Genomic DNA, 14,355 nt, shown 5'->3' on the forward strand with positions numbered 1-14,355 from the left:
GATGTAGTTAGGGGCACTGTGTGGGAGGTCAAGCTTCAGGTAGGCAGGGTGGCGGCTGGCGTCAAGCTGCCGTCTAGTCTTGGGGTGAGGCCGTGGCGGTTCCGGAGGTGGAAGCATTGCGATGAGTTGCGCTGGGCCATCAGTGGAGCGTAGCTTGTACAGGTACGTGAGGCCAGCAACCGAGCGGCGTAGACTGAGGGAGTCCAGGAGGGTGCCTGGGCCGATGATGTCCAGAGCCCTCCTCTGGACTCGATCTAGGTGATCGAGATGGGTCTGGCAGGCGCCCATCCAGACCAATGGGGCATACTCCAGGACTGGGCGTACGAAACCTTTGTACATTGCCAGGCGGCCGCCCCGAGGCAGGACGTGGGCAGCTCGTCGGAGAAAGCCCAGTCGTTGGCTTGCACGGACTGCGACATTGTGGAGGTGGTTGCGGAATGACAGCTTGGCGTCAAATGAGACTCCCAGGAGTTTAAGGGTCTCAGTCTTTGCAACTGGGGTACCTACCCTGCTCAGTCACGCTGTAGAAGGTGACGGAGGAGTTGGCCACTGCCGCAATGTGGTACGGACCCATGGCCAGAATCTGCGTCTCGCCCAAGACTTGCGATGGAATCGCATCCTGGGAAATAGGTAGCATAGCAACAGAGCAGAGGACACAGACACACGCACCAGTAGTTTACAACAGTATGATCGCAAGCATCTACGCAGCCTACACTAGTCTAGAAGAACGGAGTAAGAGTTTCTGAACCAAACGTTTTCATTCCCTTCTCATCATTGGCAAGGAATACAGGAAAAGAACAAAGACAGTAAGTATATAGGCAAAGAATTGCTGGAAATTCCACATCCGTTCTATTCACAAACCAAGGCAATGATCACTTACCACATCGGGAGCAAATTTGAGAGAGAGCTTCAGGCCAGCCGAGGATTTCACGTCACAAAACATGAGCGCACACACGCCCGCGTGTACACACACCACACACACACACACACACACACACACACACACACACACACACACACACACGCACGCACGCACGCACGCACGCACGCATACACACACACACACACACATACATACACACACGTGTACATATGCACACACACACACACATACACACAAACAGGTGGACACAATTATTATGGATGTGCACAGACACATGCGGCGTATACATGCATTATACACATGCAGACATAAGGATACACAGACACACACAGAGTGTACACTGATAACTATTCAGCACAATACATACCCATATCATGTATGTAGCGGTGACACAAAGATGGGACCCTCCTTCAACAATAATGAGACCATTCAGCCACACACACACACACACACACACACACACACACACACACACACACACACACACACACACACACACACTCACACACACACACACACACACACACACACAAAATGCCCTCCCCACCGCCGCATGTACGACTTTTGAAGACAAGGGTAGATACATCAAAGATGTAAACCAGGCTCTGGCCGGTCAAAGGGTTTGGAATGGCATACCAATTAGGCCTAATACCAATGTCCTTGTGCCATATTGACCAGACCATGTTCAGCTTACTGGACCGGCTCTACAAGCTGGAGGAGTGCTACTTGCCAGTACAATATTTACCATATTTACCAACATTGCAGTTAGAGATGATCCCCGAGAAGTGTGAATATTCCTACATACCTCCCTCAGGTTTGACAAGTACACAGCCGCATCACCATAGCAAGCACCGACCACAGGAAGCTGAGCTAAGTAGACGATGACCTCACCTGTGGGATCAGATTTGAACAGAAACAAGACAGTATGCTCACAAAACTGCATCTCACATTCTAATTCTACACCGGGGAATACTATGTGTGCCTGGGATACATACCTTTATGCTAACATTCACACGCATGCATGCACAAACACACACAAACATGAGCACACACATGCACACGCACACACACACATACACACATACACCCACACCCACGTGCAGAAACATACCCACATACACACCCACACCCATGGGACATTGTAATGAATGTTTCATACCAGTCTTCAGGCTGACTGCCAGGAGTTGCTCATCTGCGCTCCACCCCAGCGATGCCATCTTATTGTGGCCCTCGGGCACATCCAGTACATTGATGATATAGGACACATTCCTCATGGAGTGTATCTTGATGCTGAGCAATAAAAAAGAGAATACCAAAAGGGTTAATAATCATCTACTGTGAATACATGGAATCAAGAGTAGATAAACAAGAGTGTGCAACTCCGGATCTCTCCTGCACAATCTGCAGATACCGCGCGCCCACGGCGGAATTTTTTGTTTACGTCACCTTTTTTCAGAGAAACGCGGCTTTGCCGCAGAGCAGTGTGAGAGCACGTGCTGGGCACCGACCTTGTAGTGTAAAGCCCAGCCAAGTGCACGAGGGAAAACTCTCCAAAAGGCTCGCAGCGCGTGCGTCGTCGAAAAGATTACGTCAACAAAAAATTCCGCCGTGGGCCAATCCATCCGGAGTTGCACACTCTTGTTTATCTACTCTTGATGGAATGAGATCAGAAGGAGCGGCCTTCTGCCAACCAAATTGCTAGAAACTGGTTATGAAGATCACTATCCCCATAGCAACATACTTTGAGAAATATGGAAAATTAATATTGCCTCTGAAACTTGTAAAGAATCCACAAAGCTCTCCTTTGAAATGCTGGACCTCAGAAAAATAACATCCTCCAATTATCATCGATTTTTTCAGGGTACTGCATTTAACTCTTTTGCCAAGTTGTCGCAGTAGACACAAAAAGCCTTTCGCACCAGAAAATGGAAGGAAAAGGAGTTAAGACCCAGACAATGAGTCTTGGATGTTATTGCATACCTGCTCTCTCCGGCACAAGCAACTCGGCCACAATTAGGGGCAACGGCAAGACAGGTGATAGCACTTCCAAATTCCTTTCCTACAAAAAGTTCCTGTACGCAACAAGACATGATTTGAGCAGAAGAAGAAGAAAGAGGAGGAGGAGGAGGAGGAGGAGGAGGAGGAGGAGGAGGAGGAGGAGGAGGAGAGAACCGAGGGATAAGGGTAAGGGTAAGGAAGGCATAGCATAACTTGTAAACTATTGTTCCTTTTCATTTCAATTGAAGTCAATACAGCTTAGAAAACAATGAAAACAAATAGAAGCGAGGAGGCCTGGGAAGGGATGCCTTCCGGCAATATAGACTGTAGAAGACATAACAAATCCACTACGAAGCAGTCATGTGATACACCACTACGAAGCAGTCATGTGATACACCACTACGAAGCAGTCATGTGATACACCACTACGAAGCAGTCATGTGATACACCACTACGAAGCAGTCATGTGATACACCACTACGAAGCAGTCATGTGATACACCACTACGAAGCAGTCATGTGATACACCACTACGAAGCAGTCATGTGATACACCACTACGAAGCAGTCATGTGATACACCACTACGAAGCAGTCATGTGATACACCACTACGAAGCAGTCATGTGATACACCACTACGAAGCAGTCATGTGATACACCACTACGAAGCAGTCATATGATACACCTGGCCACAGATCTCCTTCACAGTATGTATCAACTATAATCTATTAACAGCCTCCCAGCAAAGGCAGAACTGAGAGTACAGGAAGAGACCACAAAAACAACCCAAACGACTGCTAAATACATCAATCCAACCTACTTGGAAACACGTGGGATCCTGGCCATCCTCAGAACCAAGCGATTGGCCCACTAGGATGCCGTTAGCAAAGCCTAGAAGGCAGTAATTCTCGTTGTACCTTCGAAGAAAATCAGCACACACACAAATTCCAATGAGAAACAGCCGATGATAGCCAGAAGCAGAAATCACCCGGCAACTTGCGGCAATCCTCACAGACATGGACACAAAGAATAACATGGGGTGACTGATCGTAGTGGAGTGAGGTGATCATAAAGTGCTTTGCAATGGACAGAGCGAAGAAAGCCTGTAACATATTTAGTACCAGCAACACCCTACACGGCCACCCAGAGATAGTTGTGTAGAGTGTTAAACAGCGCAGGCCCGGTCCCAGTCTATTCGCATACACGACTCAATAAATCCCTTTTATATCACAATCCATAAGGAGGCTTACCACCACCGCCATTGGATACAAAATATGTTGATATTTCTTACCGTACGTATGTCGATATTGCGCCATAATCCGGCTGGGCACATGCAGGGCAGTACAGGAGAGAAAAGATGGTTTGTAAGTGAGAGTAACACAGCTGTCACCACTGCAGTCTAATGACCAATGATTACGTGACAACTACTGTAACACGGGTAATTTTAGCCACTATTAATTTTAGCGTTTTCCCATTGTCAACCGGTTAGCGACGTTTTATTTTAGCGATTTGCAGCGATTTTACTCACGAATCACCAGTGCACTGCTAATGTCTCAACGGATTAGCGACTTGAAACTTTAGCGAAAATGAGTAGATCGCTAAATTCGCCAGGGTTTTTACGTCGCTAAAATTACCCGTTCTACAGTACACTACACTGCATGTAATATACATATACACCACCATCACAGCAATAGTATTCAATCAAACCATGCTCACCAACAACATGCAGCAGCTCTAGTAGCAGCTCTAGTGTTACAAACTGTCAAGGCAACATGACACGTAGTAACACCAGATACATGTAGCCGGGTAATGCTGTGTACTGCACCTTGAAATTCATGTCTACACGTGACTGATCTTGGCTTTGGGTGTCCATTATGACCAAAGTCTTCCCTCTGCCGACAGCAGTGACCTGGAATTGCATGCAACAGCAACAGCAGCAGCAGCAGCAGCAGCACATCAAGTGCAGGGTTTAGACAAAGCTTTTATGTACAGTCCACTTAAAGCATGGTAATAGTGTAAGCAGGTGCACATGCACACACACACACACAAACACACACAAACACACAAACACACACACAAACACACATACACACACAAACACACATACACACACACACACACACACACAAACACACAAACACACATACACACACACACACACACACACACACACACACACACACACACATACACAAACACACACAAACACACATGCATAAGCATGCCGCACACATTATACAAGGTCTGCACAACAGAATAGCTGGGGTTCAAAGCAATACATTTACTACAAGCAGTACGTAACACGGATGAACACCTGGCACTGGATACATGTATCATCAACAAAGACAAAAGCACCACAACATGTCCCATCATTGTTGTTGTCCACAGCAATTACAACCGAGCACATTCCTTACATATCGCCAGGCGGGCATTCCTCGTCCTTCAAGCGCTTTCGAGCATATTTGATCAAAGTCAAGTTGGGTCAGTTCGTGCTTGACATCAATCTGGATAATGAACACGGGAAAAGAAGACCATCTCTTGATCTGCTGCTACGGTAGCTGAAAACAAAGCACCGCCTCCGTCGTCAGGATCATGCGGCTTTGGTGCGCTGGGTGCAAGGGCAATCAGAAAGTTAGACCGATCGATCCCTACAGGTATATCAGTACAGTCATGTTGCATCACCGGATCCTCGCACACACTTAAGAAAAGGCAGTTTACGGCTGTTTTCCTACCGAAAAGATTGGGTTAGATGAGGTGTCCGTTACAATCACGCGATGATCATCACCATACGTTGCCACGAGATTATCCTGAAAAAAACCCCGACAAGGACAAGAACAGCAAAACTATTCTCAATTCCATGTACAACTTCTCGCACACCACATACATCGAAAACAACCAGCAAAAAAGAAGCGTCCATATGCTCGTACATGGGTTTTTATATGGTTTCCACCTTTGTTCAGTGCCTGCTGAAGGTCTTGAAGAGCACAGTGGTTAAAGGGGAAGTTAAGGCTAAAATCAAAATTTAACCAGTTGTAGTCTTCGGGGTGCTGAGTCGAATGGTCGTGGTCCGAGGAAGCTGAGACGCTCCCTTCCTACTTTAATCCCAATTAAACTCGCGCACTTCCACCGAAACTGGGTGACTGCGCCCTACTAGATGGGGATTTGAATGCAAAATGTCACTAAAAGCGCCATGTCGTTCTTATAAAAGCACGAATGACCGCAATTGGCCCATATGTTGTAGTCTTTTGGACGCTGAGCCGACTGGTTTTGGCCCGAAAAGGCTGCGATGAAGCGTTCCTCCTTTATTCCCAATCGAACATGGTTGAACAAGCGGTCACGTGCTCCTGCGTACACCAGTCACCTGGTCACCGTGCCTGCAGGGTACAACTTACTAGCCTGTTTGACCTTTTTTGGGTGCAGTCCTGCTCGAGTTGAACTCGAGTTGAACCTTGGTGTGAAAGTTGTCGCCTGCTGGCGTGGTGACCAGGTGATTTGGGCACCCAGGAGCACGTGACCGCTTGTTCAACCATGTTTGATTGGGAATAAAGGAGGAACGCTGCATCGCAGCCTTTTCGGACCAAAACCAGTCGACTCAGCGTCCAAAAGACTACAACATACGGGCCAATCGCGGTCATCCGTGCTTTTATAAGAACGAAATGGCGCTTTTAGTGACATTTTGCATACAAATCCCCATCTAGCAGGGCGCAGTCACCCAGTTTCGGTGGAAGTGCGCGAGTTCGATTGAGATAAAAGCAGGAAGGGAGCGTCTCAGCTTTCTCGGACCAAGATCATTCGACTCAGCACCCCGAAGACTACAACTGGTGAAATTTTGATTTTAGCCTTAACTGACCTTTCACATGACCCGTGCTTAAAGGGTATATAGTCCCGCCAGACACATGATTGATTGTGAGGAGAGTATACATGTAGATGTAGGTGTGAACCTGACGTCTTTGTGAATATCAGATTGTTTACAGGAAAGAAAACAAGAGACTGCAGTAGGGGTATGAAGCCATTGTGCCTGTGGAGAGCACTCCAGTGCTACAGTTCCCTACCTTGCTGCTCCAGGCAACCATCGTCACTGCCTTGTAATGTCTACCAATGAGAGGTGACACCGCACTGCATCAAGAACACAAAATACACACCAAGAGCATGAATGCTTGGAATTTTCGCAGGCTTCCCTTGCACAGCCAAGTCACAGTGTCATGTAGGCCAAGAATAGAGGCAACCCAGGCCCCGGACAATGCTGCGCGATGTGCTGAAAGGATAAACCAAATCAAACTCACTCCAATCTTATCCAACACGCATGACAATTAAGAATATCACCAGTGTGAAGAATATTACCAAGAGTAGATAAACAAGAGTATGCTCTCCCTCCGCATCTCTTCCCGCACAATCTGCAGATACCCTGGCCCATGGCGGGAATTCTGTTGACGTCACCTTTTCAGAAAACACGTGCATTTCGCCGCAGAGCAATGTGAGAGCACCTGCTGGGCACTGGCCTTGTAATGTGAAGCCCGGCCAAGTGCATGAGGCAAAACTTCCCAAACTACTCGCAGCGTGTGAGTCATAGAAAAGATTACCGTACGTCAACAAAAAATTCCGCCGTGGGCCAACCCATCTGCGAGTTGCACACTATTGTTTATCTACTCTTGATATTACTGCTCCATACTGAAAAGCGTTAACAACAGCATAGCCGACTGAGGCCAAGATGTTCAGCAGCATCGAACTAGCACACTCATATGCTTGCAGACGTCAGAGACTGGGAACTCAGCCAGCACTAAACAATCCCAGCACAGTCAGAACTGCTGTGGCACCTGCTTTGCAGATTCCCGCCGGATTGCGGAGGGTGGCGGGCTCACGGACATTCACACATACCGGTACTATCCACGCCACACAAGCTGTGAGTATTGCTATACTCTCTCTCTCTCTTTCAGAAGAGATAGGGTGCTAGTCATTGTACAATGCACTTGAGTTTTGTGTGTGTTTTTTTACAGATGCAAGCTTTAGATCTCCTGTCTAGTATATACAGTAATCTACACCTAGCTACCCAGTTGGCAGTTAACTCAGTGTGTGCACCGGCATAGTCCATATTACACAGTGCACATGAATGTGTGCCCAACAAAGGAGCTCAACGAGCACACCGCTTGACCGTTTGTATTGGAAAGGGCTTGCTGCAGAAGGATCACTAGTACTGGATTACCATGGTCAAATTGCTGGTAATAACCGGCTCCTTGCTATATGTAGAAGGACATTTCGTCATCATGCAGGTCAGGTGAGCTATTCCGAGCCCCAATAACCCCATTAACCACTGCCAGGCTGAACAGCGCATGGCAGGGTACAAACACAGCGGTACACTACACTTACTTTCTGTCTATCAGTATCAGGTTACCCTTGGCAGTTCCTGGTACAAAACACCGACATAACACACAGTATTCACATACATAACACACAGTATTTATCAGCATACTAAACAGTATCTATCCATAGCAGTGAGTAAACAATGAGCCAGCACAACAACAAAAATTAAATGACTCAAATGTCGCCATGTGATCAACGTGAAGGACAATCCATGGTCAAGGAGTACTGGTAATCAAGGTCGCATTGAAGAAACCGAAAAAACTACTTGTACCTGTAGTGGATGCACATCCCACTGTTTGTCATTGTATCCTTTTATGTAACATGTATGCATTCATCCGGCCGCGCTGTGCGACATGCCAGTTGTACCGTACGCACTTTAGCTGTACCTGTCTGCCTGGCTTTTCCTTTGATCTCTCTGTCGTTCTCTGTATTCCCACACACTTGTGATTTGTAGTAACGAAGCTAGTTACAAGATGTCTTTGGTGCGTTTGTAGAACCACTACAGTACCTGAGATTCCCGGCAAGATCACAGAGAAACACACTCACTTGCAAAGTCTTGCTCAATGGAAGCCCTGCATGTGCAAAACCAGGCCAAGCGACCACCTGGTTCCACTGATCGCACCATCAATTATTTTGCCGAAGAACGAACAGGCTAGAATTTCACCAAGCATAGCATACTGTGCATAGACTGTAATAGGGCTTGAAAGTGATGACGTCAAAAACGGCCAGGGAGTAGTTAGTTGACATCAGATTTCTATTTTGGATCCACTAAGGTGTGACTTTGCTATTGCCTAAGTATGTGGGTGCATAGCAACCCACTCATGTCGCATGCAGGTGTGACTTTTATTTTGCCACCAGTTGTCACCCCGCCCCCACTAGCCAAATCGGTCAGTGTCACTGGCTACATCACCTTCCTGTGAGCAAGACCGCTTGAAATGTGCTTGGATCCATACAATAACTGGATCCAAGTGGATCCAGTTTTTGAATTTTTGAAATTGTTGCTATGCTGTGACGTAGCACTTTCAAGCCCTATACATGAAGATAAGAACGGTCAAGGCTACGATGTTGACCCCCACCCCCCCCCCCCCCCCCCCCCAGTTCTTCAGCACCCGGCAGTACTGTATCACTAATAAATACGTTGAATTTGGAGTAGAGGCGACCCTGCTGGTCCTACTGACCACCTACGCTGCTCAAAGACCATGACAACACGGTCCCGGCATGGGCGGCCACTGAAACCATGCCTGCTTCATCTGTACCAGAGCCGGTGGTCCCGGTACACGGTGCCACTGCCGGCAACTCACCCACAGCCAGCATGCCATTCGTCTTGGAGTAGCTCAGCACCACGCCACTGTCCCTGTACACACAAACAACACAAGATGTGTAAATGTCAGCTGTAAGAGTGGAGCATTAATTGCCGTAGCCGATAAAGTATTATTATCCGGTGGCAAACATGTGCAACACGGTACAGCGGGATAATACATAATACCGACATCACCACAGGAAGTTGCAGCATCATGGAACCATCGTACACCTCGTAACTGGTAGCTACGTACAAAGGAGCTTCTCATGAATTAACAAACATTCGTCTTCATACTTTGCTGGCAAGAACGGTAAACCGAAACTCACTTCAAGCCAAAATCGATTCTTCGACTTGACCTGGAGTGGCTGTCCCAAATCAACACAAAGTCTGGGTTCGGCACAACAGGAAGAGACAAGCAGGCAACAGAATAACAAGTTGAGCGGCATGTGTGTATGCTTTTATGATATAACCCCCTCAGTACTGCGATGTAGCAACGGTTAGTAGAAGTATCACCCACACAAATTCCACCTATCACTTTACAATGGATCAAGGTGCCACCCGGTCAGTGCACATAGTTGGTCCAATGTAAAGGTATTTGCTTTCCCCGGGTTATCGTATGCCCACTGCCTCCTATAGTTTCAACTAGCGCTTTCCCTTTCCAACTAATACTCAAGTCTTTGTTTCCTGGTTATGTAATGTGGTCTTGTGATGGCACTGGGTTGTGGCAATATTAGGTTAACTAGCGGCTTGTGAATTAATTGAAGGTTGTCGGTAACATTATAGAAAGGAGTGCTTATTATGGCTGGTGACACAGACAAGACACATGTAGCATGTTGCTGCCATGGTTTCGAGTTACCCGATAGAAGCCCTGAGTTCATCCGACCCCGGGCACAATATTGAACATCAAACTCTCCAATCCACCCTCCGTCCTTACTGCTTCTGTCTTCCAAGATCGCCAGGCTGGTTCCGGTGCGTTCCCAATCAAAGCTGATACACGGCCTGATGGAAATCAAAGGAAACGGATACAAGAAAGTAGAGATAAACCAGAAAGTACAAGACCACTAAGGTAGGAAGAATAGTGGACGGAACTGGATGCATGCGTAGCAACAATCAATCAAACACTTCCATGATTCACAGAGTACAGTTCTTCTTCTTTTTTCGACCAACAAAGAGTGGTACCAAGCAACAGTGTTTTACCATACGTTTTCCACATGTTTCGTTATTCGGAACATCATCAGTGACTGAAGCTTCAATGCTTGCTAGATTCATAACCGATAACTGTTTCAGTTTAACCACAGTACAGTACGTACAGTACGTACAGTACAGTATGTGTGTGCGCTGTTTGCCAGGTGGTGGTGCAGCTCCAATTCAACAGAACTGCTATACTTTCGCATGTGATGTAATGCGATTGGCTCAGTGGGAATGGGAGTTCACTGGCACAAAAGTCCTTGGACAAGCTGTATGCAGGCAGTCTGGTATGATTACATTGAAAAAGATGGGCAGGGTAAAGAATGTGTTACCACCTTGAAAAGTAGATTTCATCCACTACAGCGGAATTCCTAATTAAAAACCCAAAATCTCGAGAAAAAAAACCTTTGATCATCGGTATATTCTAACTATCCAACAACAGAAGACACAGCATACTAACGTATACTGGCCCAGCCTGAAACTGGAACGCACCGAACGCAGCGAATATTCAAATTAGACTAAAAGTTATACTCGAATTGGCAGTATGTATGAAGTACCTCCATGCATCCAGCTGTACACTGAAAGCCTGACCTACCGTTCAAGGTTGATCATCTCAAACATGGCTCCATTGCGATCATAGAGATAGACATACTGAGTGTACCTGCAAGCCCATGGACAAGGCATACCACACGCAGACAAGCGTGATGAACTCAATAGACAACTCATCAGTGAGTACCGGCAGCGATGAATAGGGGCTCAGCTGTACATTCAAGCAACTTGATAGGCATCATAAGACTGAGGCACGGAGGCAATAATAATTATATCCATCATGGTGTCCACTTACGCCCAGTCACCTTGTCCGTCCCTCTTTCTTAAGCGGGATTCACAGAAGCTTTTTTGCGATGCGACACGCAATGCGACAGGCGCGAAACCGGGAAAACCCCAAATCGCAGCCATGTCGCACCCCACGCAACTGCCGCAACTGGGCCATCGCAGGCCATCGCGGAAGTTGAGCTTGGCTCAACTTTTGCGATACGATGCGACAAGCGATTTGGCGTACGATTTTGACTTTTTCTACAAAGTTGTACAAAGGTTCAAGAGTTGCCTATAAATTTGTACAGGTTGTACCAAACCGCGCGAATATCATGGTGACGTACCCAAATCAGCAAGACTTTGTCGCATCGCTGACTTGTTCTGTGAATGGCATTTCGCGAGTTCGCATCGCACGCGTCCGTCGCATCGCAAAAAAGCTTCTGTGAATCCCGCTTTATTCAGAACCCTGCTTTTCCCATATTCGACTAGATAAATTCACCACAAACATGACTCTGGGAAAGTCGATATATTAAAAACACATGCACACAATATTTATTTCGACACAAGGCCAGACCTATGCGCCTGGGCAACGATCCCCGGGCACAACTTAAAGGACCGTACCCGGCCGCACTAAGGAGATTGGACGTTGACTTCTGCCATTTGACAGTCATGGGCACACCCTCTACGGGTGTCATCGCGAACATCGACTGTGACGGGGAAAGACAGAAGGAAAAGCACAACATTGGACAACATAAACTTTCTTGAAATGAGTGACTAGTGAATAGCATAAGCTTCAGGCTCTTCTCAAGCAAGATCTCAACATTTCCACAAGCACTTGCATTGCCTTTTCTTCAGGTGGACACAGGATACAGGATACAGGATACAGGTGGATACAGGATACAGGATTCAGGTGGATACAGGATACAGGATTCAGGTGGATACAGGCAGAAGAAGAAACAAACCAGTGCCATAGTCTATTGTATAGATGATATAAGTAATATGTAGTACGCAGCAGATTAGCAATAACAAACACAGAATAAAGCCCCATTCATACTTCATTTCGCGTACGGGAAACGCGTCGCATCGCGAAAAAGTTGACTTGAGCTCAACTTAATTGGCCCATCGCGCGACGATCGCGCGATGGATTTTCCCGTATGCAAAATGAAGTATGAATCGGCCTTTTAAAGAGTAGAGTGGTGATTCTCATACACATAGAAACATCAAAATCCTACAGTCATGCACTAGTAATGTACGTGTGAAGAGGTGTGATCAGCGGGATGTGCACTGTGACAACAATAGACGACAAACGAACCGAAATAGCTATCATGTGGATGCCCTGCCCAACAGATTGAGCGTGAATGTGTTCTGTTTCTGCTCGCAGCGTTTCTTAGCACACATGGCAGACAAGTCGGCCGAAGAAGAAAATTGATGCTTGCACTGATCCTGTGTATTTGCATGTACTTTGCAGGACCAGCGGCAGCACTTTTTGATTGGTCTGGCCATACCACCGTAAGCTGATCATACTTTGTATATGATACGGCGGGTTCACATGACCTCTCAGTAGTCAAACCCATTTCTGGCCAAATAGTTGGTGCGACCATGGCCTGACTAACTGGACCAGTTCCGCCGCCCCCGCTTTGGAAGGGAGAGTCTTTGCCGAGCACTTCACTGCACACCCATTAGTCGCAACCCACGCTTTCATTATCAGTCTTCGACTGGAAAACGAGTAGCACCGGTGATTGCACGATATCGCTGTGCTCTCGCGGCGATCAACACTTTCCATGGCAAGGATCATGCACGGCCAATGCAGAACCTGTGCCAGAATGCAAGTGACAGGTGATTCTGCAAATTGGCGGCCGCCTGATAGCGTAATCCATGGGGGACAGGGCACAGAGAAACGCTCATATAATTGACTCGACTTGTTGATCATGGCTCCATAGTTGTTACCTCGGTGCAGTCCGTCTCCTTTCAATTCTTGTAGATCAGTGGAACGTGTACATGCATTCATAGTATGTGATACATGTAATCACGAGGCGTTGAGTTTTCCTGGCAGTTGACACCATTCTCACTTAGCCCATAGTACTGGAGTCACTCTAGGCAGTGCAATATGGTACTGTCTGCTCACTCTATATTTCCCCTTTGAATTACATGTGTGCATGTTTTGAGCTTCCGCCGGAACAATTAGAGCGGAAACAAATATACTTTAAAATATTATTTTTTCGTTTGTCACCTACCTTCATGGTTGCCGCCGAACGCTGCGTCTCGCCACTTTGGTTTTGCAACGGTCACTGCACCTGCGCAGGGCGATCCACTACGAACTCAGTGAGTCATGGGGAAGCCACGGACCATTCCTTGGTGCTGCCCGACACACCTAACGTCCTTGCAGACAGGTGCCAAGCGCTGTCGTCGCAAAGAAAATGATCGGTGGACGCTAGTACGCTACAGAGAGCATACGCCATGTACCAGGAAAACAACTAAACGCTAGGTTCTCGGATACTTCTAGTGGGAAGCGAGAATGCGATCAACTAACATTATTACTTGGGAATGTGAATCATTACCGCGCAATACCAGAGCATCGTGAGTTTTTAAAAATATTATTAATAATCAACACTGTAAACAAGGTACTAGGTGTCATCACTGCACTACCGACATACCGGTACCGTCGTGTGGAGCAACTGTTACGTTAGTAACTAAGAAGTAAGCTGCGAGCTGCACTTGCTGCATGCATGCCGCCTTGCTGCATGCACGTGACTTTGTTTGTATTCTTTATTTAGACTTGGTGGACATGTACATGACAAACAATAATACAATGAAAAA

At 46.9% G+C, this 14,355-nt stretch overlaps 1 protein-coding gene across 1 annotated transcript in view; it reads right to left on the reverse strand.

Moving 5' to 3' along the window:
* LOC135805554 (WD repeat-containing protein 19-like) overlaps nucleotides 1-14,120 on the reverse strand; it is a 36,069-nt gene extending 21,949 nt beyond the window's left edge. Inside the window, exons 1-18 of the mRNA XM_065319605.1 lie at nucleotides 13,773-14,120; nucleotides 12,160-12,245; nucleotides 11,321-11,386; nucleotides 10,472-10,536; nucleotides 9,864-9,924; nucleotides 9,539-9,591; nucleotides 8,244-8,280; nucleotides 6,932-6,995; nucleotides 5,612-5,686; nucleotides 5,294-5,383; nucleotides 4,705-4,788; nucleotides 4,171-4,202; nucleotides 3,700-3,796; nucleotides 2,864-2,955; nucleotides 2,043-2,173; nucleotides 1,689-1,774; nucleotides 881-907; nucleotides 508-619 (exon numbers count right to left, since the gene is read on the reverse strand). Of these exons, the coding sequence (XP_065175677.1) occupies nucleotides 508-619; nucleotides 881-907; nucleotides 1,689-1,774; nucleotides 2,043-2,173; nucleotides 2,864-2,955; nucleotides 3,700-3,796; nucleotides 4,171-4,202; nucleotides 4,705-4,788; nucleotides 5,294-5,383; nucleotides 5,612-5,686; nucleotides 6,932-6,995; nucleotides 8,244-8,280; nucleotides 9,539-9,591; nucleotides 9,864-9,924; nucleotides 10,472-10,536; nucleotides 11,321-11,386; nucleotides 12,160-12,245; nucleotides 13,773-13,778 (1,264 nt within the window). The 5' untranslated portion in view covers nucleotides 13,779-14,120. The remainder of the gene's footprint in view (nucleotides 1-507; nucleotides 620-880; nucleotides 908-1,688; nucleotides 1,775-2,042; nucleotides 2,174-2,863; nucleotides 2,956-3,699; nucleotides 3,797-4,170; nucleotides 4,203-4,704; nucleotides 4,789-5,293; nucleotides 5,384-5,611; nucleotides 5,687-6,931; nucleotides 6,996-8,243; nucleotides 8,281-9,538; nucleotides 9,592-9,863; nucleotides 9,925-10,471; nucleotides 10,537-11,320; nucleotides 11,387-12,159; nucleotides 12,246-13,772) is intronic.
* Nucleotides 14,121-14,355: the final 235 nt, after the last annotated feature.

This window comes from Sycon ciliatum, chromosome 1 (genome assembly GCF_964019385.1).
Source record: "Sycon ciliatum chromosome 1, ocSycCili1.1, whole genome shotgun sequence".
NCBI lineage: Eukaryota > Metazoa > Porifera > Calcarea > Leucosolenida > Sycettidae > Sycon > Sycon ciliatum.